The sequence below is a fragment of the Peromyscus leucopus genome, chromosome 12 (genome assembly GCF_004664715.2).
Source record: "Peromyscus leucopus breed LL Stock chromosome 12, UCI_PerLeu_2.1, whole genome shotgun sequence".
In the NCBI taxonomy this organism is placed as follows: domain Eukaryota; kingdom Metazoa; phylum Chordata; class Mammalia; order Rodentia; family Cricetidae; genus Peromyscus; species Peromyscus leucopus.
The window spans coordinates 752,309-775,630 of NC_051073.1; the positions used below are offsets into that span (position 1 = coordinate 752,309).

Sequence of the window (23,322 nt, forward strand, 5' to 3'; positions counted from 1 at the left end):
CCTGCTCAAAGCATTTCAGGTTTGGGGGTATTTCAGGTTTTTGGATCAGATATGCAACACCTGAACTATCTCAGACTCATAAGAATTATGTATGTGGTAGTTATAAGGTCTTTGATCTCATGTAGGAACATTACAAGGCATTTGTGGCAAGGTGCCAGTACTGGGCTAAGGTCTGGAAGCTGGAATTCAGGAAGACTCCTTGCTCCTTCATCTCCTAGACTACAGGGTTAAACATGAGAGGTCTGTCCTGCTCCAGTGCAGCAGTCCAGAGGGTGTGATGGAAGCGGGTAAGGGCCATATAGAGTGAGTCACCCACGTAGGGTGAACCACCAGTATGACCAGGACAGAACAGCAAAACCACCAGAACCCAACCTGCTGGCATACACATAACCCAACCCCACTGGCACACACACAGAAACTCCACCCACTCCGCACACATGCTCACAGTGTAACAATAACTTTTGGGCATGTTGTAATCATCTTGGGTCCAAAATAATCACTGGCCAGGTGTTGTGCCTGGATTATCAACCTGATATTTTATCGCTATTGTACTGAGGTGCGGTGAGGTGCCACCTGGCACAGGCCGTCACTGCCCTCTTCAGCTGTGCAAACAGGAGACCCTGACATTCCTGGCACCTGAGTGGAGCCTGATGGGCAGTGGGTGGGACACACGTGGGTGGGCTCGCTCTGCAACTACTTTCCCACACTGTGAAATGCAGCTTCCGTGGAACCAAGAAACATGGTGAAATTCTGTAAGGCAAATTTCCCCAAGGCTATCAGGGGTACCTGATATAGACTCCCTGGAAGGAGAAGTGCACATATTGTGGGCATTCATTTACACACATGTACACACACAAACACAACACACACAGATACACAAGCATGCCACCATGTACACAGCTCCCTTGAAATGAGATAGATGGTCTTCTGGCTGTTTTGTTCTAATACATTTGCAAAGATGTCAACCCAGGACACATCCCCAAGGCCAGTCACCGAAGCTGTGGATCAACCACTCACCTCTCTGAGTCAAAGTAGGAGTCTATGTAGGAATGTGGGGCACCTGCCACAGCGAAGTTACTGCTTCCAGTGTCCACAAGAATCTGTAGCTTTTGTTTTTTTTAAGGAGAAAAGAAATGGAAAGCTTCAAGTTATTTGAAGAAGCACAAAGCACAACAATTTATTGACTGGCAAAAGCTAATCTCCCTACTGATTTAGGGAGAAATGTTGTTAGAAAACGACATATAAAATTATATGAAAAACCCAACACAGCTCAGGAAGATGCTGCTACAACAGAGCCAAGTGGGATCTGCCTCAGATACACGGAAACCTTCCAAACACGTCTGTTAAACAAGGGGTGGAGGATTTCGAGTCACACAGCCAGTTCCTTAGTCACTCATGGGATTTTGCTCAGGTTCATCCCTGGCTGGGAAATTCTTGCTTTTCCAACTATTTCTTGGAGTATCAGATCACCATGGTCTCTGTTCCCCAGGAACCTCCCTCACTATTGGTTTCTCCTTCATCTCCCTGCTGAGTCCCCAGAGACACTTATCACAGTATCTCCTTACTAGAATCCATTTTCATTTCATGGGTGTTTTGCCTGAATGTATGTAAATGCACCACATGTGTGCCTACTACCCGTGGAGTTCAGAGCCCCTGGAACTGAAGTTACAGAGGGTTGTGAACTGCGGTGTGGGTGCTGGGAACTGAAACTGGGTTCTCTGCAAGACCAGTCTATGCTGATGACCACTGAGATTTGCTCCAGCAAACAGCTTTATTAAAGTCTAATTTTGGTGTAATGAAAAGGCAGTGGTGGATGTATGCAATCCCGGGACTACAGGGGCTGGAGAAGAAGGATGGTGGATTGGAAGCTAATCTGGGCTACACAGTGAGACCCTGTCTCTAACAAACAAAAACTCAAGTTGCCAGAGGTCTGATGGTGAGTTTGGGCAGGATCTACACCCAAGCCAAGACATCTGTAAAACCCCGATTATCCCTAACTGTCCATTTGTTCTCTTTGCCCTCTTCCCTGGGAGATGGCACTTTCTGTCTTCTATTAGAACAGGTGGGCTTCATCTGTTCTTTAGCATTCTGTAACCATGTGGTTTCTTCTATTTTGGCTCAGCTGCTTTTGAGATTTTTAGATGCTGTGGAATATCTGCTCTTTTCTATCACCAGGCTGTCCATCACTTGTCTCTGCTTCTCCTGATGGGCAGCTGAGGTACCTCTAGCTTCAGGCTGTTAGATAAGGCTGCCTGGACGTTCCTGTCTTTTGGTAGATGTGTTTCTATTTCTCTTGGGAATAACACGTGCTGGGTCATAGGGTAGATGCCTTTAAATAAAAAGCCATGAGAACAGTTCCCCAGCCTAGATGCAGGAGTTGTACCCCCATGGCAATGTGCTATGGTCCACTGGGCTCATGTGCTCCATGCCCCCCAATAAAAGTTAGTGGCCCTGGTCTTTTTATGTTTAGCCATCTAGTGGGTGCGGGATGCTATGTAATTTGCAGCTACCCGGTGGCTAATGACACTAGGATGTTGTTGCCCTGTATGTTAATCGTTTGACTCATCTCTCCAGTAAACACTGGTCCCCAGAGGGTGGAGTGTGCCATTCACCCTCTCACACCTCACATCTATCCTCAGTCCAGACATGGACCAGCTGTCTAGTGAATAAACACAGACTTTAGAAACAAGCACAGAATAAATATTAAAGGTTTTAACATCAGAGTTTAGCAAACTACAGACAATGCTATTAGGTAGGTGAGTTTTAAATCCAAGAACACTCATCAACAATTTAACTCCTACCAGCCCCTCAGCTTGGCCAGGCCCAGAACTTTCTCTCACTTGACTCAGTTTCCCTACCTTCTCCTGGACCCCAGGATGCCACCCTTGCTGGGTTTTCCTCCTACTAACCCTCTCTCCACTTCACTGTCTGGCATCCTTTTGAGTCTACTGGAGTTCGCACTCTGCCTCTCAGACCCTCAGGGACGCTAGGGGGTTTTCACCTGCTTGCAGTGTGTTGATGACCCCCAGGCTCACCTGCCCAACATCCCTGTCCCTGTGAGTGGAGCAATGTTTAGAAATGGGTCAGAAGTGATCAAGTTAAGACAAAATCATTAGGTAGGGCCCTGATGCAGCACGACTGCATTCTCTGTGAGAGGAAAATTCTCATAAAGACCGAGGCACAGGGGATGCCATGTGATGGCAGAGATAGAGTGGACCGGGAGCTAGAAGAGGCAAGGCAGATCTACCCTTTGCATCAGAAGGAATGGTCCTGTCAACACCTTGATTTCAGATGTTTAGTCTCTTGAACTCAGAAAATACTCCTGGTGTTTTAAGCCACATAGTTTGTGGTACTGTGTGGTAGCACCCAGGAAGTGAATATACTTGACCAGAAAGGAATCTTCCAGATTCACAGGACTTTGCCATCTCAGTTAACATAGTCCTGTAACATTTGCTGAGGGTAAACCTTCAATGTCTTCCCTCTCTCTCAGTCCCTACATTCCACCCAGCACCCAGTCCTATTGCATCCACCTTCTGGTTCCACCCACACCTGCCCACTTTGTACCACTTCCATGGGGACCATGGTGGCCCATGTCATTGCCACCTCTTGTCTTTTCCTAACCAGTCTCCCCACCTTCTTCCTCACTCTGCTTCCAGCCAGACTACCCCTGGCCTGTTAAGTCGGAGCCTGTCACTTCTCTGTTCTTCTACCGTTATCAGAGTCTCAATGCAAGTCCTTATGATGAACACCAAGCTGGTCTCCGGTAAGCCTTACCTCATGCCACACCAGCCCTGCTGACATCAGGTTGTCCCCGGAACCCACAATCCTGTGTACCCATATGACATCACACTGCTTCTCCCAAGACATGTTGATGACACCTTCTTAATGGTGTGGTCCTGGCCACCCCTTTGAGCTTCCATCCCTATCTCTGCATGGACCACCCTGTTCCCTTTCCTCATTCCTGCTCCTATGGCACTACTGGTCATGTCCAGCCCCATAGCTGCGGAAAGATGTTCTATAACATCCACTGCATGTCCAGTGCCCTACAATAACATGTCCAGCCTCTCAAAAGCTCTCCAAGAACTGTGACATCATCACCCTCATGTCACAGGTGGGAAACAGGTACAGAGAGTCTGACCTTCTCAGTTATAGTGGCAGAATCGAGGTTAGAGTCCAGCCAGTGTGACCCCAAACGTATTCTTAACCAATCAACTTCTCTCTAGGCATAGGAGCTCAGTGACTCACTCCATCCTGACAGTCTCATCGGCCTTTCATCTCAGGACTTTCTCTCAATGACAAGGCCTTTTGACATTGCCTCCCATTATGTCTCCAATGTACAGAAGAGCCAGGCACCAAGTAGTCACTTGAATAGTCATTGAATGGACAGTTCATTTATTCTCAAAGACACTAACTTTGCCCTTGGTACAGAGGTGAGACGAACTGAGAAAAATAAGCATGCTGGCCATGGAAATAGTCTAAGCATAGAAAGCGGTTGAGCTTGAACTCTGCAGCGATGGTCTGGGGCTGCTGGCTTCTCTCACCTCTAGAGTTGTTTGGATTGATTTCAGATAGAGAAGAATGCAAAATAGATGTGTGCACATGAAATTCAATTCTTCAAGCCAAAGTTTGATGTTCACCAGTCCCAAGTCCCAAGCTACAATAGGGATTGTATCTGAGTGTCTCATAAACATACAATGGCCACCAAATAAATATCCTTTTATACTCAGTTGGTTCTGGCATCTAAGGCACTTGGTTCCAGGACCCTCTGCAGATATAAAAAAATCCACAGAGGCTCGAGTCAAGAAATAAAATGCTATACAACGGGCACAGGACCTATATACAACCCCATATACTTTATTTATTTACATTTTATTTATTTATTTAGAAAGAGGGTCTCACTCTATAGCCCTGGCTATCCTGGAACTCACTATGCAAACCAAGTGGGTCTCAAACTCATAGAAATCCACCTGCTTCTGCCTCCTGAATGCTGAGATAAAAGGCATCTGCCACCAGACCTGGCCTCAAATACTTCAAATGGCTTATTTACAGTATCTAGCACAATGTCAGTTCTATGAAAATAGGTATGTTGTTTATGGAATAATGATAAGAAGTCTGTGTGTGGTCAACCCAAACAAAATCTGTGTGTGTACATGTGTGTGTGTGTATCTGTGAACATGTATGTATGTATACATGTGTGTATATATATATTATATATATATAACATATATGTGAACATGTTTGTGTGTACATGTGTATATAAGTGAACATGTGTGGAGGCCAGAGGTTAATGTCTGGTGTCTTCCTCAATTGTTTTCTGGTTTAGTTTTTGAGACAGGGTCTCTCACTGAACCTGGAGTGCCTTAATTCAGCTAGGCTGGCTGAGTAATCAGCTCCAGGGATTACTTGTTTCCACTATCCACATCCAAGGGCTGGAGTTATTAATGTGCACTACTGTGCCCAGGTTTTCATGTGGGTGTGACAGATCCAAACTTAGGTCCTCATGCCTGCATGGGACTTTATCAACCTAGCTATCTCTTTAGTCCTACATTTAAAAAAAATTGTGTGTGTGTGTGTGTACATACACTTTGTGGTAGTTTGCGCATGGAATGGCGCGCCTGTGTAGGTACACGTGTAGTTTGAATGTCTGTGGTCAGTAGGATTGTGCTACTTCGGTCACTAGGAGGTGTGGCCTTGTTGGAGGATGTGTGTCAGTGGGAGTGGGCTTTGGGGTTTCAAATGCCCAAGCCAGGTCCAGTCTCTCCTTCTGTCTCTGCCTGCTGCCTGTAGATCCAGATGCATAGATCTCAGCTACTCTCCAGCACCATGTCTGCCTGCATGTCACCGTGCTTCCTGCCATGATGACAATGGACTAAACCTCTGAGCTGTAAGCCAGCCTCAATTAAATGCTTTCTTCTATAAGAGTTGCTGTGGTCATTGTGTCTCTTCACAGCCACAGAGCACTGACTAAGACACACTTCCTTGTGAGTTTTGCTCCTCTCCTCCCATCATGTGGGTATCAGGGAGTGAACTCAGGTTGCCATGTTTGGCAACGGGAACTCTTACTTCTGCAGAGCCATCTTACTGGCTCCTGGGTTTACTTTTGAGAGCTGTATTTCCCACAATGGCCGAGGCATCCTATGAGGAAGTAAGTTCATCACCTCCTGCCAGCCAGGATCCAAACTCGGTTCACCCAGCTCTCAAATGACCAGCTTCTGTGCTTCGTCCTGAGGGTCTCTCAGGGGAACTCAGCCCGCACCCCAGGATGGGTGCCATCTTCTCCAGGCACTTCCACATTCCCAGATGCCTCACTGAGGTCTTCACGCTGGAGCGATGGCTTGCTTAGGTTTTGTAGACCTGGGTGACTTTTGTGGATTCCTCACCTTATGGATATTTTTCCAGTGTCTTTCAACACCCAGCACCTGATGAGAAATCCAAGGCCTCTCTTACTTTTCCTCATTACACAGTGATTTTCTTTTCCCCCTTGGATACCTGAAAATTTCTTTAGCTGCAAAGCTCCATTGATGCATCTTAATACAGATAGGCTTGGTTCAATTCTCCCAAGCCATGGGGCCTAAATTTCCACTGGCAGCCATACAACTTACCAGAAACTGGGTGGCATGAAACAGTCATACGCTTGTAACATGAATTGCTAAACAATTCTTATTAATAGAAATAAATAATTCTTATTAATAGAAAACCTAGAGTCAGATATTGTTGTGAAAGTTGAAAGATCAGAGAAACAGAACAAGCCAGCCACGTTCTTACCTCTATGAAACCCTCAGCCTCAAGAGAGTGAGTTCCTGTTTTCTCACGCCTTATATATCTTTCTCTGTCCAGACATCACTTCCTAGGATTAAAGGCCTGTGTGTTTCCCAAGCAAAGGCATGAGGTCTCAAGTGTTGGGATTAAAAGTATGTTCCACCACGCCTGGCTCTGTTCCCAGTGTGGGAGATCCCAAGTGATAGGATGAAGGGTATGTGCCATCACTGTCTGGCCTCTATGTCTAATCTAGTGGCTAGCTCTGTCCTCTGATCCCCAGATAAGTTTTATTGGGATGCACAATATATCACAACATACGCTTATTCTTAGAGTGCTGGAAGCCAGACAATGAAAGTCAGGTGTAGGGAGAGATCCCCTGAGAAGGGTCCTTCCTGCCTCTTTGGCCTCTGCTCAGCACCCCCAAACCTCAGGCTGTTAGGAAAATGTTAGGTCTCCTATTCACTCTGTTGTGACAGTTGCTGTGACTTGCTTCAGAAACCTGCCATCCCATCACATTGTCCATCTTCAAGGTGGCTGTTTGTGTCTACTCACTGTCTGCAGAACCAGCTTCTGTGCCCTGTTATTTGCCAGTTTAAGGGTAACACAGGAGCAAAAGTCAAATACATGGTGCATGTGGTAGAAGAGAGAGAGGCCCATTATGGAAGGGGCTTTGAAATAATGCCTGTCCAGCACCAAGGCTACTTGTTACCATCTAGGGGTCTTGGTTGGTTTTTGCTCTATCAGCTAAGAAATTAAAAGGCAGGAAAAATCTCAAGCACAATAGGTAGCAGTAGGGGAAATCTCAGACACAGCAGACAGAATCAGTTGGTAAAGACAGGCTTTTATTAGGGGTGAGGAAACACAGAATGACTCTCTACAGAGGGGAGACTTAGGAGCCCAGAATCTTTTTTCCTTGAGGGTTGGGGAGTCTAAGGGTCTTTGAGAGGTCTTCCTCCCCTAATTTAGAGTTGGTCCCAAAGACAGGGAGGCAGATAGGCTCACAACTTTGAGATAAACATGTCCCAATCTGGCCTTGAACTTGTCAGAGAGTTCTATTAGCAGAGGGGCTCAATTGGTATGAGAAAAAACCCTCCAGACCATTAGGTCTCTGTTTCCAGTCAAAAGTATGAGGAATAAGCCAGAAGTTTGTAGTCTTTATTATCTATCTGTGGCTTCGCTCTCTCTTTGGCTGCCCATCAGGGACCTGTTTTAAGTTTCTCACTCCGCTGACCACCTGTCGCCCATCAACTCCGCCACAGCAGATTCATGTAACCAACAGACCCAAGTGCTCTTGGGTCCTGGGCGGGAGATGATGCTTGAAGTTGCTTGGCAGAAGGGATAGAGAGCTGAAGGACTGAGAGAAAGCAACAGAGCCCCTGAGCACTTAGGATTGTCTCCTGAGGCAACCAGGAATGGCAGACTTCTGGAAGAGAAGAGGCTGTCAGAGAAGAGACAAGTCACCTAAAAACAGTAAGTAACCAGCTGCATGGCAGTGAGGAATACTGTCTCTTGATCATTAAAAAGTTATAGACAATAAAAGCCATAGATTCTTGAACAAGAATGGCTGTTTCCCACGGCCACTGTTAGGCCACAGCCAAATGTCTCTGGGGTCTCACTGGCAACCATGCACCCAACAGCAGGCAAGAAGCCTGTAAAATGCCAGCCTGACCCAGAATCGTGCTCTTTCTGTGTGCTGCCAGGCAGCCTGGCATTCCATATTCACGCTGACTACTCCTGCATGTCTAGGCCCAGGCAGGGCAGCAGCAAGATCATTGTCTTCCACACAATGGTCCCAGTGACGGGAGCTTTCTCGGTTGCCATTCCAGCCTTTCTCCAGGGTCTGGAATTCCTCCTAGCCTCCGCAGGCTCCCATGAACACATCTCTTTCATACCCCCATCCTTGCTTCTGCCCCTCTGCTCTCTGTCCTCCCCCAAGGACAGAGGGAACCAGCCCAAACAAAAACTCATGCGACTCCAACCATTTCTTACTGCTGCCCAGGCCTTCTGTGCTACCATGTTTCCCAGCAAGTTTAGCACAAGTTTGCTCAATTCAGAGGTAGGGCCCCACATGCAAGTTACCCCCACCCCTGACCAGTGCTTATTCCTAGAGTATGCTGCAGAAGAGAGATTGCCCAGAATAGATAAGTATTATGTTTTGAATGTAAATGTCCCCCATAGGCTCATGTGTCTAAAACTTGGTCTCCATCTGGTGGCACTGTCTTGGGAAGGTAAGTCCCTCCCTGGGTGACCTAGGTCAATGGAAGCCTTGAGAGTTTATAGCACAGCCCAACTTCTGGCCTGAGTTTTCTGCTTCCACTGTCACGTGACTAGTTGCCATTGTCCCCACCAACATGGACCAAGCTACTCCAGGCTCCAGGCCTCTGCACAACACACACACACATACCAGAAAAGTTCGCCAATGCCTCAGAGCTCCAGACTCATGCACACTTTGAACCCTTTGCTCATGTGGCCTCCAGATAGCACCAAAAACCATGATGCTTCAGAAATATTTCACCATCATCCTGCCTGTCTGCCATAGGTATCCCTTCACCTGTCATTTTATGGTGAGGATTCTGTGCCCTAGATCTGGCCTGGTCCACTCTTACCACACTGAAGTCTAATTTTTCCAGGTGACAGTCCCAGTGTTTGGTACCCTCCCTGACACAAGGCCCATGTGAGGGTCAGGAGAAGCAAACAGGAGGTCGACTCAAACAAACTTCACTTATGTAAGGATTTGATCCTTAATTACGTCATCAGTTCGCGCTTAGCCTAGAGGTGAGCCCTCTGTCCCCTCTCCTCTCCGCCCTCCCCGTCGGCTCCCCTCTCCCCCTCCCCCCCTTTTGTCTCTCTCTGTCTCTCTCTGTCTCTCTGTCTCTCTCTCTCTCTCTCTCTCTCTCTCTCTCTCCTCTCCCCCCCAATAAAGCTTTAAAAGGTAACCATGGCTATGATTCTTTTAATCAGCATGCTGCTCCGACGGCATGGTCTGGTCGCTGCAGGCGGCGACCAGCCAGGAGGGGCAACGCCGAGGCATAACTAACACTTTACATTCCATTAGGTCCTGAAGGTTTTGGACCTCTTCCCCATTTCATGTACTGAAACTTAGCCTTTGGTGTGCTTGCATTAGGAGCAAGACCTTTGGTAGGTGAGTGAGTGGGTGAGTGAGTGAGTGGGTGGGTGAGTGGGTGGGTAAGGAGCTGCAGTAGGTGAGTGGTGAGACCACAAGAGGGAGCCTCACAAATGGGATGAGTGTTGTTATAAAGCCTTCAGAGAGTGTCTCCCCTTCTTCTGTTGCCTCAAGAAGGTAAGGCCTCTACAACCAGGAACCAGACACCTTGACCTTGGTTGAACTTCCAGAACATAAGAAATGAATGTATGCTGTTAAGAAGCACCCAGCCTGGGTATTTGTTATTGTAGCCTCAGATGAGAACAAATGTCCCTTAATCAGGAGGCCAGAATGGAAAAAATAAGGACAGCTATGAGAACCATGTGACGAGCCACAGGCCTGCCTCCTGCTGCAAACCAGCACTATCTTCCTGCCTGCACCCTCCTAATCTTCAGTGATACATTGGGCAATAACCCCACAGAGAGCCATTTGCTAATTGCCACAATAAGGTAAAATGTGGCATTAAAGGGAAAAACTGGGTGATTCATCCAATTAGTGATGAGCCCAAGATTTCTCAGATACCACTGTCTCTTTCCCAGCAGGTTAATAGATGCGGAAAGCAGCAGATAATTTAAATAATGGCTCATTTAACACAATGGTTCCTAATTGTATTACTAGCCCATCTGCTGGAGTCTGTCAGCCAGCCCATCCCACAGCACCCACCTTGGCCTTCCTGCCCTGCCACTGGGGCTGTTTGCCCACATTCATTTATGGGGGTGGGGGGCGTTGCAGGCACTGATTTCCTTAATCGGGTTCTTCCAAAGCTCCCATTCTAGAAATGAATCTTATAGACTTAAACACATCTTGATAAAGAAAGCAAAAATAATTGCCATGTACCATTTTGCCACAACCCCAAATTATTACTTTTTTTTTTTTTTTTTTAACAAAGGGGAAAAAAAGATCATTTTCAAAGAGTGCCACTTAACATAAACAGATGTTGCTGAACTTGGCTGAGAGAAGGCTGGTTAGGTTACACAATTTTCTCTGGCTGTGTTGCACATTGTTAGATTCTGCTCTTGTGACACTGGGTCCCTACTAGAAAGACACATGTTGAGGGACATGTGTCCCCAGCTGCTACCAACTGGGGCTCAGCTGCAGCATCTTTATCTGGGTCCCACTTTCCTGAGGAATGTCTGGTATCAACAGGCGAAGGCAGGCTGAAAAGGCAGCACTCAGGGTGCAGAAGGCACTTGCTCTCAGAACCTAAGAAGTTACTCAAAACCTGAACCCCATCCTGGACCTGGAGCTGATGCTAGCCTTGTAGAGGAGCAGAGACCTCCATACTCCCTTGCTGATGGTTAGAGAGCTACGGGAGTCTGGAAACTGTGGGAACAACTCATCCTGGTTATTGGGAGTACAAAAGACAAATTTTTAGGGTAGAGAAAGAGTCTATACCAAACCTACAGCCAAGGCTCAGGAACATGTAGGCAATGAGTCTGCTTTGAAGGATCCACTGACAGATTCAAGTTCATTTTACAGCTATGGACTCAATGCATACCTTGCAAGTGTTCTCCAAGAGAAAGCACTGATTAGGCCTGGATTTGAACCCCAGATTAACCTGCTACTGGCTGTGTAATCTTTGAGGTCTACACACCCTCTCCAAGCCTTGGTATGTAAGGATCACATGAGTGTCATGGCTATAGAAGTGCCTTGCTGAATTTTGGATTCTTGAAGACATTAAATGATGTTGTTTAGAATTCCTCCACAACTGACCTCACTGCCCAAACTGACTGTATCAGGGTATCCATCACACCTCCTCCTCCCTGCTGTGAGGCTGGGGCAGGCAAGAAGTCCTGGGTTGGTTGTGATTGGTATACTCAGCAGTTTTCCCATGGGACACAGGTCTGGTCCTGTGGCAGACAGTAGTGGAATGGGTGGAGCCATGCCATGGAGCCTCTGGGAGTGACCTGTGTCAGGGGGAGCACTTGTCCATGGCTGGACCGCAGCTGAGTTCCTTCTAGAACATCTATCCAAGGACTAGGCAGACTGTGGTCACAATGCCTGCTCTTCCTTCCCTACCCTGGTCAGGGCCCTCAGTCACCCTAATTCCCTGCTACTCTAGCTCCTTCTATCTGTTCCCTCTCTCAGCCAACACTTCTGTTAAGCCCACGTGTCTCTCTATTGCAATTCTAGCATCTCTGTGAGAGTGTCACTTGTTCCTTCTCCCCACCAAGTACCAAACAGTATCTTCCTATCCTGAGCTCTAGACACAGCAAGTGCTCCATAGTACTTACCGAAGGATGGAGGGTGGGTGAGTGGATGGATGGAGGGAGGGATGGGTGGATGAGAGAATGCAAGGATGGGTAAATGGGTAGATGAATAGAAGGAAAGATCGGTGGTAACCTCCTCTCTGAGGCCATCCTGCCCAAGAGACTCAAGGCTAATGAGTTTGAACTCTCAGCCCAGGCATGTCTCAGGCTGGACACCCTCCCATGGTTTTGGTGAGCTCTGGGGTCTTACAGCCGCAATGACTTTCTGACCTGGGGTGCTTCTCCCATTGAGCTCCTACTTGCCTCGCACAGCACCTGTGGCTTTACCCTGCTGGGTTCTGCTCAGGCATAGAACCCACTCCTCTGATGGTAGATGGCTAGGGGAGTATGTAGGGTAGGGTGGCAAGACACGCCATCCTTATCAGCCTCACTGCCACCTGCGCTCCACATGTGGTCATGTCTTCCTCCCAACCTACCCACTGTATTCCTCACCTGCCCTGGTCCTCAGCACACACACCAGGTTGGCTCTTCTTAGGAAAGTGAGGAGTCACTACTAACGGCTGTGGAATTTATTTTCTGAGGGATTAAACTGTTCTAAAGCTGAGTTGATGGCTATACAGCTTTGTGTATACACTAAATACCACTGGAGCATAGATTTAATTGGATACTTTGGATAATATGTAAATGTCATCTTAAATCATTTTTTTAAAATATACAAAAGCAAATTAAAAACACAAAATAAGTTAAAAATAAAGTTTAAAAGACTCTTCTCTACTGAGGGATATCCAGGTCCACTGGATAACTGGAACCTAGGAAACCTCTCTCCCATGAGTGGGAGCAGCAGATTCATTTCCCATAGATGGCAAATTACATAAGCCTCACCCCTGCTTTAGAGAGCCTGTGATGGCTAATTTTGGCTGTCAACTTGACACATCTAGGAAGAGGAAACCTCAGTTGGAGAACTGCTTCCATTATAATGGCCTGTAGATATCTATGGGGCATTTCATAATTAATGTAGGAGAGCCCAGTCACTGTGAGTGGTACCATCCCTAGGCAGGTAGGCCTGAGCTATATATTAAAGGTAGCTGAGCAACCCAGGGGGAACTAGCCAATAGGCACCTTCCTTCATTGTTCCTATGTCTGTCCCTACTTGAGGTCCTGCCCTGACTTCCCTCTAATGCAGTGGTTCTCAACCTTCCTAATGCTGTAACCCTTTAATACAGTTCCTCACATTGTGGTGACCCCCAACCATAAAATTCTTTTGTTGCTACTTCATAACTGTAATTTTGCTACTGTCATGTGCAACGTAAATATTTGAAATGAAGGATATCTGATATGCCACCCCTGTGTGTGTAATGACCCACAGGTTGAGAACCACTGCTCTAATGGATTATAACCTGTAAGATGAAATAGAAATAAAACCTTCCCTCCCTACGTTGCTTTTGGTAAGTTTTTTATCACAGCACCAGAAGAGCAAACTAGAAAAGATCAACAGGACTTTCAACCCTTTCTATCCTCAGGGATGAGTGGGCAATCCAGAAATGTCTAGGTGGAGACTGTGACAGCCTTCACTATGCAAAGAAATAAGTAACAGTCCTCTAAGCCTACTGTCCTTAAATGTACCCAAAGGCTCCAATCAGTCACCCAGGATGCTAGGATGGAGACAATGACCACAGATTCCCTTTGCAACAGGCAAGACCCTGAAGATCCCAAGAACATGACATGGCAGCTCATGGCTGCCTGACCAGGGACGGGCAATGCCAAGCAGGCTAGGTCCAAAGGCCCTCTCACCAATGGGCTCAATGTCACTCTGCTTCATGGACATAGAAAGGAAGCATGGACTGGAAGGGGAGATGTTACAAGAGGCCTCATGTTCACCCAGCTTCCCTTGTGTGACGAGGTGAATGGGGGCTAGATGTGTCTCTCTGGTTTGTCCATTCTGCTCCTAGACAACCTTCTCTGGGAAGGAAGGACATGAGGGCAGGAGGCTCTGCAGAAGAAAACAAAGAGCCCTCTCTCAGAGAGGGCTGCAAAGTTTCTCCGAGCCTCTGAGGTTACACTCGGCCTCCTCTGCAGGGTATGAGCCTACTAATAAAAAAAGAATGTGGACAGACATTGCCAGTCATGAGTCTGTCACAAGGCTGGACTCCATTCACCTCTGCCAACAAAAACAAGGATCCATTTCCCACAGAAAAGAAAGTCCTCTCTAAACCACTGTAAAGAAAGTATTAAAAAGACAAAAGACACCCTGTCCTCAGTTTGGTGGCACTAGGGACAGACACAGTGGCTTCTTGAGCCTTTTCTTTCCAAGAAGACAAGTCAGCACCTCCCAAGCCTCCAAAAACCTATGAGACATTTCCAGGGGTTTAGGAGATGTCATTTATGCCTAGAAATGACTTCCTCCGTTCACTTGTCAGGGGCTTAACCACACTTTCCTCCACACTGTGATTGTTTTTGTTTCCCAGGGATCCTTTTCACTTTAAACCTCTTGGGAGACAAACTTTCCCTAGAAGGACACAGTTAATTTTCTCCAGTTCCCAACATTCAAATATTGTCATAGTTTTCAGTAAATGCTACAAAAGAGAGACAGAGTACACACGCCCACCTCTGCAGCAGAAAATTCCTTTAAAAATATTACACCTTGAAATTATTTTAGGGATTTGTTTTTATTACAGTGAAATACACAGAACATAAAGTGTCCAGCCCAGTGCCATTCCACACTGTGGTGTATGTGAGCATCACTTCCAACTCTGTCCAGAACAGAAGGCTTAATCCTGCAAAACTGAAGCTCCACCTCCATCAAACCATCTCCCACTCCCACTGCTCCTGCTGGTAGCCACCTTTATATTTTATGTTTATAAGTCTGACTATTCTAGGACCACATATATGAATGAAATGCCTTTGGAGACTGGCTGACTTCACTGAGCACAGTGTCCCTGAGGCTTGAGGCTTGCCTATTTACCCAAGGAGTAGCAAGTGTCAGAATTCCTTATGTTCAGTTTGGTGATCTTCATACACTGTTGTGGCTGAGTACCTATATTGCTGCATTGAAATGTTGTTAGTCCTCACAATGAATGGTGTGAGGAGGAGGCACCTAGGGCAGTTATTACCTGTGGGCTATAAACCCATAATGAGACCATCTTCTTTTTAAGAAAACCCCAGAGAGAGCTCTCTTGCCTTCTTCTGCTACTCAAGGGTATGAGAAGTTAGCAGGCAATGACCTGAAAGAAAACTCTCATCAGCACCTGACCACACTGGCACTGTGTCCTTGGATCTAAGTGTCCAGAACATTGAGACCTGAATCTACTTTTAATAAGAAACCCAGTCTGTATCATTTTGTTACAGCAGCCTGATCTAAAGCACACTGATAGACATTTTTCAATCCACTCATCTGTCTGTTAGTATACACTTGGATGGCTTCCATCCTTTTGTTACCATGAAAGATACCACTGTGGACATGGATATGTAAATAACTCTTGGTTATTTACATATCCATGGTCTTCATATCATAATGACGACGGGGATCTGGGGCCCTCTTCCTAACAGTCACGACCTTATGTGGTGATATACTGTGTGTACTCTAATAAACTTTGCCTGAAGATCAGAGGACAGAACAAGTCACTAGATTAAACATAGATGCCAGGCAGTGGTAGCACACGCCTTTAATCCTAGCACTCGGGAGGCAGAGATCCGTTTGGATCTCTGTGAGTTCAAAGCCACCCTGAATTACATGAGATTGATTCTGTCTGGGAGAGAAACAGCCAGGCAGTCATGGCACACACCTTTAATCCCAGTACTGGGAAGCACACATGCCTTTAATCCCAGGAAGTGATGGCTGGGCGGAGAAAGGTATACAAGGCATGAAGAGACAGGAACTAAAAGCTTTTTCAAGCTGAGGATTCCTAGAGGTGAGATGTGACAGTGGTTTGTTCCTTTGCCTTTCTGATCTTTCAGCATTTACCCCAATATCTGGCTCTGGGTTTTTTATTGTAAGACCTTTAGAAATTCAAACAACCTTATATGAAGATAAAGGGCCAGTCTTCTCTTCAGTTAATTTTGAATTAGATATGGGAAGAGGAAGAACCTAAATACTATTATACAGTGACCCACAGGTACAATTTCCAAGCTCTTTTCTCTGCCAGTAGACTCTCTCTCTCCTCTCCCTCTCCCTCTCTCCTCTCTCTCTCTCTCTCTCCTCTCTCTCTCTCTCTCTCTGTGTGTGTGTGTGTGTGTGTTTGTATGTGTCCTTCTATTTTAATTTTTATTTTGTTAAGATAGGGTCTCACTATATAGCCCCAGTTATTCTGGAACTCAATATATAAACCAGGCTAGCCTCTAGGTTACAGAGCTCTTCCAGCTTCTGCCTTCTAAGTGCTAGGATTAAAAGTGTGGACTAACATGCCTAGCTACTTACCTATCTTTATGGCATTTTCCAAGGCAACATAACCAAATTTAATCTGTAGAACACAAGAGAAGTGGAGGTAAATTTTGTAATGGAGTAGACTACCAGTCTCTCTCTCTCTCTCCTCCCTCCTCCTCTCCTCCCTCCTCCCTCCCTCCTCCCTCTCTCTCTCTCTCTCTCTCTCTCTCTCTCTCTCTCTCTCTCTCGTATAAACCAGAGGACAACATTGGCTGTCATTCCTTAGACACTGTTCAAACTGATGTTTTTGCTTGAGACAGGGTCTCTCACTGGCCTGAATACTGCCAAGTTGACTAGACTGACTGGCCAGTGAGTCACAAGGACTCTCCTGTGTATGTCTCCCAGAACTAGGACTATAGGTATGCACCACTACAGCCTGCCTCTTCTATTATTTCCTACTATATTTAAGACCAACCTGCTGATGGGCCTTTGGGAATTTGATTTTATCTATGGAAATACATCCAAAAATACGGCCTATCACTAAGTGCCTTGAAATCACAGAATGGCTGCAGGTTCTAAGTGTCACAAATGAACAGATACCTCTTGCTGCACTGCTGACTTATTCCAGAATGGTGTCTGCTAATCCAGAGCCCAGGCTCCTCTGCATGGGCTCTGCTGACCCTGCTTACAGTGGAATCTTTCAAACACACCTGCCCCCTCTCATATCCATCTCTCCTCACGCCTCTCTGCTCAGCCAAACTTGGAATGAGTAACACAGATAGGCTGCTCTTTGCAATCTGCCTCCCTCTGCCAACTCCAAGCCAGCTACTTAAGAAACAGACTATTTCTATGTGGCTCATAAAAGACTTTTTCCTTTTCTCTCTTTTTTCTTTTTTGTTAAGCTCACAAGAAAAGAAAAAAAAAAACAATTTTAATGGGCATATGGTGATCAAAGATGCCATTTTTCTGCTCAGAGTTGTCTTTTTTAAGACCTTCCAAGTAAATTCTTTTCAGGATAGTCACAAGGGTCCCATAGGCACTACATATCTTTATGGCATTCAGATACTTTGAAAGAACACAAACCAGAAGAGAAACAGCAGATGCATCCCTCTTTTGCATCCATACAGGTTAAATACAAATGTCTTCCTAATTACAGTAAAGAAAAATTACATGGAGATCTTCTAGAACATTATAGATATGAAAGAAACAAAGATGACCTGGAGAAAACATTACAACATATAAACATTGGCAGACTCTCAGCCACACACCCTGGATAACTCCTACATCGTTGGTACACACATCTGAGGAGCCACTGACAGTTCCCAGCTGCACCCCAGCTCCAGGCCTTCTCTTGGATGCTGGCCCTTCCCTCCTGCCTTCCATCCTTCTCTTCATCTTCATTCTCTACTCCCCAGCCAGAACAAGCCCTACCTGCTTATAAGAAGGATGCAATATTCCGCATCTTAACGTTTTCTCCCCCGACACTGATCTCCAGTCCTGGCCCCATTTCTCTGTTCTCCTTGACAGCAACTCTCTGGAGAGAGCTGACTGGACTCCTAGGTGCCAGATCCTCTCCCTGTTCTTTCGCTTGAGCCCAACACCCCATGAAAACAGCTCTTTCCCACCAACAATGACCCTCAGAGTGTTACACTAGCCACAGGACTCTCTCTCCCTCTGCCCACCACTGGACTTGGAGATGCTCTCACTTCCCTCTGCTTCCAGGACACTGTGACACTCTGGTTTGCCTCCTGCCTCTGACCATTCCTTCTCAGGGCCTATGGTGATCCCACCTCACCACCACATCTGAGCTTGAGATGTCCCAGGGACCATGCTATGCCCCATCTCTTCTCTGTCTAGGCTTGTACCATGAGGAAGTGTGTGTGTATACCCATCTCTACACAGAGAACTCCTAGACTTAGTGTCTGTCTGGGACATTTGGCGTGAGTCCCAGAAGCAGATCCAGCTGCCTATGGACTCTCAAGTGCCTCAAAAGGCACCTTAGTTTTGCATTTCAAAAGTACCCACGGTGATCATGCCCCCTTTCTCCAACCTTCTCCCCCACAATTTACCCACCATGAGGTCCAAATGGCCTCCTTGGAATCCTCTGACATGTAAGCTCATGTCTGCCCCAGGGCCTTCTCACCAGCTGTTCCTTCTGCTTATCTCACCCACCATCTGTACAAAGCGTGACACATCTCTACTCCTTTACTCCTGTCTATATCTTAGTGTTTCCCAAAGCCTCTACCATCGCTTCACACAGTATGAACAGGCTGTTTTGTCTGTCCCTCCCCACCGACAGGTAAGCTCCAGGAAGGCAGGACTTCTGCTTACCTGCTCACTGTTGTGTGCTCCCTGCCCTGCACAGGCCAGGCCAATGCAAGTGCTTATCGGCTATTTGTGGACTACATTTGTTCACATGGGGTGTCACAGTAGCTGCCTGGCCCAATTTAATTAGAGTTTAAAGAATGAAAGTCAAAGAATTGAAAGGAACTTAGGGGGTCATCATTTTGTCCTGGCTGATCACTACAATCACCCCAGGAATTTGCAAGAGAGGTATGGAATCTTCAACACAGAGAACACAGCTGGCGTCTGGGCTATAATAGGTTCCCAGGTGAATAATGGCAGCCAGGTGTGGATGGCCCTGATGGGACCAGATCCCACAATGCAGCACTCCTGTTGAGTTACCACTGATGGTCCAACCAACTTCTGTTGATATCTTCAGCAGCTGAGTGTATTCAGCACACTGGTCTCACAATATCCCCCTTCCCTCTTTTTTTTTTTTTTTTTTTTGGTTTTTCGAGACAGGGTTTCTCTGTGTAGCTTTGCGCCTTTCCTGGAGCTCACTTGGTAGCCCAGGCTGGCCTCGAACTCACAGAGATCCGCTTGGCTCTGCCTCCCGAGTGCTGGGATTAAAGGCGTGCGCCACCAACGCCCGGCCAACAATATTCCCTCTTTATCAGTTTAATTCAGTAAGTATTTACTGAGCCCACTCTATGCTAGAAGCCTTGTCATCCTGGGACAAATAGTTAATAAGAAGGACTCAGAGTCTGTCTCCAAGAAAATCTAGTTAGCTCTTTCACAGCCCTGACTACTCTCCAGATGACCCACAGTGATTCACTCTTTTGATTGGCAGCTTGTGGCACCAGCCTCTACTTGTGGGGTTGAGAGAGGCAAGTTGCACACTCCTTGGAGTGACCAGGTATTGGACATGTGACACCGTGGTTCTGGCTCAGTCTGAGATGGTTAATCTCAATTGTCAACTTGACAAGGTCTAGAACCAACTCGTAGATGGCCTCTGGGTATACCTATGGAGGGTTGATTAGGTGAGTTGAAGTGGGAACATCCATCCATGGTGGGTGGCACCATTCCCTAGGCCAGAACCCTGGATTGTATAAAAAGGATAACATGAGCTGAACACAAGCATTTATTTCCCCTCACTTCTTGAATACAAATGTAATGTCACCAGCTGCCTTATGCCCTGTTGCTAGGACTTCCCTGACCCTGGACTGTACCCTTGATCTGGGAGTCAAAATAAATTCTTCTCTTAGGTTGCCCTTGTCAGGATATTTTAACCTAACAATAGGAAAAATAATTAATTCAAGATCCCTTTTGCAGTCAGCTCCCAGCCTTCAACTACCTCCACAACCCACTAATCAAATATATAAATACAGTCACATGCTATGCAAGTATATTTTAATCAACAACATACAACATATACCACTGTGGGTCCCTAAGGTTATAATGGAGCTGGTAATGATAATTCCTATCACCTGGTGACATGGCTGGTCTCACAATCCATATGCAATTCATTCCTTCAGTATCTGCCGGCAGTGTTGGTAGAAACAGATCTACTGAACTCATGCAATTATGCACAGTACATCACTGACTGTGCTATTAAGCAACTGTATACTAGTTTATATAGTCACACATTCTACTTTTTAAAAAGGATTCATTATTTAATTTTGTAAAGATTTTATTTTGTAAAGATTCACTTTTGTTTTAGGTGTATGGGTGTTTTTCCTGCATGTATGTCTATATATCAGATGCATGCTTAGTGCCCTTGATACCAGAAGAAGGCTTCAAGTCCCCTGGAACTAGAGTTAGAGGTGGTTGTGAGCCACTGTGTGAGTGCTGGATATTGAACCCAGATCCTTTGGAAGAGTAGCCAGTGTTCTTAACTGCTGAGTCATTTCTCCAGGCCCTATTTAATTATTTTAATTAGAATTATATGTGTGTTTCTGTGTAGGTATGTTCACATGAGGGCAGGTACTCATGAAAGCCAGAAGAGGGTGTAGGAACCTGTGGAACTGGAGTTGCAGATGGTTTCGAGCCACATGATATGAGTGCTGGGAACTGAACTTGTATCCTCTGCTAATGTCCGTAACTACTGGGCCATCTCCCTAGCTCCACATGCACCATTTTGAGTCACTGTTTCAGAGTGTACTCCTTTATAACAATAACAGCTTGCTTTGTCATATCAACAGCAGTTTTATGCATCTAATGCTCACCTCGGGAAACTGACGAGCACCATGCAGGTTTGAGTGAGTATACTATTGCATGTTCTAACAAGGATGAAATTGCCTAGCAACTGTTTCTATCCACGGTCCAACTGTACTTCTGCTGACATTCTCAGTAACAGAATATATTCACTAAGGAGTAACGAATACATTTCTCAGAACATATCCCCGCTGTCAAGTGACACATGATGGTATTGATTTCCATACATGTTATCTAAGCACGATCCATACCATGACATATACCCTTCAAAGTCATGGCTGATCATCATGAAGGCTTTGAAATCACTCATTGTGAAGACTGTGTTTTATAATTTCCTAGAACACTGACATTTTTATAAAAGCTCATGTCGGACAAAGATAGGATTTCCTCTTAAACTTTTCTTAGCACAAAGGCCTTGGAAAAAGGCTCAGTCAGTAAAGTATTCACTGTGCAAGCATGAAGGTGTGAGAAACCACATAAGAAAAAAAGCTGAGTACAGTGCTGTGTGCTTATAATCCCAGAACTGGAAAGGCAGAGGCAGGTGGGATCTTGGAACTTGCTGGCCAGTCAGCTTGGCCTATTTGGTGAGTGCTAAGCCATTGAGAGATCCTGTCTCAAGAAACAACAAAACAAAAAGGTGGGAAGAGCCTTTATGGTAATACCCAAGGTTGTCCTCTGGCCTCTACATGCACATATATACACATGCATGTATACCTGCACACACGCACACACACACACACACACACACACACACACACACACACACACCACACACTGTAATTGCTTAGCACTCCAATACTCCTATCCCATTCCATCCAGAGTTGCCAGCAATCAGCATTACCCAGAGACTTAAAAACAACGGAATTTAAGTTTTAAGCATTGATAATTACCCTAAAAATCTCTGTGGCTGCTAGTCTGGAAATATTGGTTACTGTTTGACATGACCGAAATTGACTCAAATTTTATTTCCTCTGCTGCCAAACAGATTTCTTTTAGAAAAGGCCTTAAGTGCAGACTTAGAGAATAAGATTTAGCCACCCAATCTTCTGCACTCTGATTTATACACAGAAGAACCTCACAGGCTGCAGGTGGGGAGAACATGAGGATGCTCCTAGCCAGCCAGCCCCTTATGCCTTTCAGCTCCTGGACAAAGTGAAGATCTGAGTCGGCTGCCCTGTCCTTGTAAATCTTCTCTTCCTGGAGGAGGCTGCTGGGCTTAGAGATCAATGAGCTGCTAAGACGCAAGCGACATTCGGAACGTCACATCTGAAAGCCTGATGCTTTTAAGTGCCGGGTTTTGTACCAAACACTCCAATCCTTTTTGTTTCAAGTGCTCAGAGCTCAGGCAGCCAGACAGCCCTGGCTCTTGGATGATTGGCTATAAAAGAAGTCATAAATTTCAGATTCACCAGAATGTCACGATTTTGCCCCAAGTGGATGTATCTTGATTCGTAAAAAACAAATAACTTTAACTCTATTAAGTTTCTCTTAAAACTTCGCCTGGTGTGATGGGAATGAAATGGCTTCTGGTGCCTGGTGGCTGATGGGTAAGTTTCTGTGATGTCTAACATGCAGAACAAAGACGTCCTCACAACACAGAAAGGAAGGCTGGGGGAGACTGGAGCATAGGGAACTTGGGTTTTACAGTCCTGGGAGATGCCCCTCCTCCTGTCAAGGTGAAAATGGTGTGGTGGGTAACACTGGGAACCAGGTGGCTTCTGCAATGGAGGACATAAGGGTACAAGGATGGGGATATAACTGGAGGGGTCACCAGGACCCAAGAGCTGGGACAGAAGTGGGTGTGAGTCTGCTGGTGCTGCTGCAACACGATGCCACAGACCTGGGCTCACACTAGAGCAGTGTGATGCACCCTGGGAGTTGAAACCCAAGGTTGAGGAGCAGGCAGGTAGCTCCCCTTGTCTTGTACATGGCTGTCCTCTGTATGCACATGTCATGTGGTGTCCCAATTTTTTCTGATAAGGATACCAGGCAGACAAGATCAGGGCCACCCCACTGACTTCCTTTTACTTAATCACCTCTTTAAAGACCCTGTCTCTCAACAGTGATGTTCTAAGACAGTGCTGGCTAAGACTTCTGAATTTAGGGCCACAAAGTACTCACAGGTTGGGAGTAGTTAATACAGCACAGAGATATGACCCTGAGATCTGGCTAACAGCATGGTTTCAACCAATCCAAGATCTCATAGACGCATGTACACAGACAGCCAAAAATTCAGTAAGAGACGGCAGCCATGAGGAGAATGGATACGAAACCCTTGGGTTCATTGCTTGTCTGAGTCTCTGCAGCTCCTGAACTTTGAATTGATGTGAACC

General features: G+C 46.1%; 1 protein-coding gene across 3 annotated transcripts in view; it reads right to left on the reverse strand.

Annotated features, from left to right (window-relative positions):
• The window catches only part of Bace2 (beta-secretase 2), an 81,700-nt gene that overhangs the window by 36,282 nt on the left and 22,096 nt on the right, over positions 1-23,322 (reverse strand). For all 3 annotated transcript variants that reach the window (XR_005092486.1, XM_037209602.1, XM_028879922.2), the window contains exon 2: positions 1,018-1,106. Coding sequence is in view for 2 of the 3 variants with exons in the window: in XM_037209602.1 (XP_037065497.1) it covers positions 1,018-1,106 (89 nt within the window). In the remaining variant the exon portion in view is untranslated. The remainder of the gene's footprint in view (positions 1-1,017; positions 1,107-23,322) is intronic.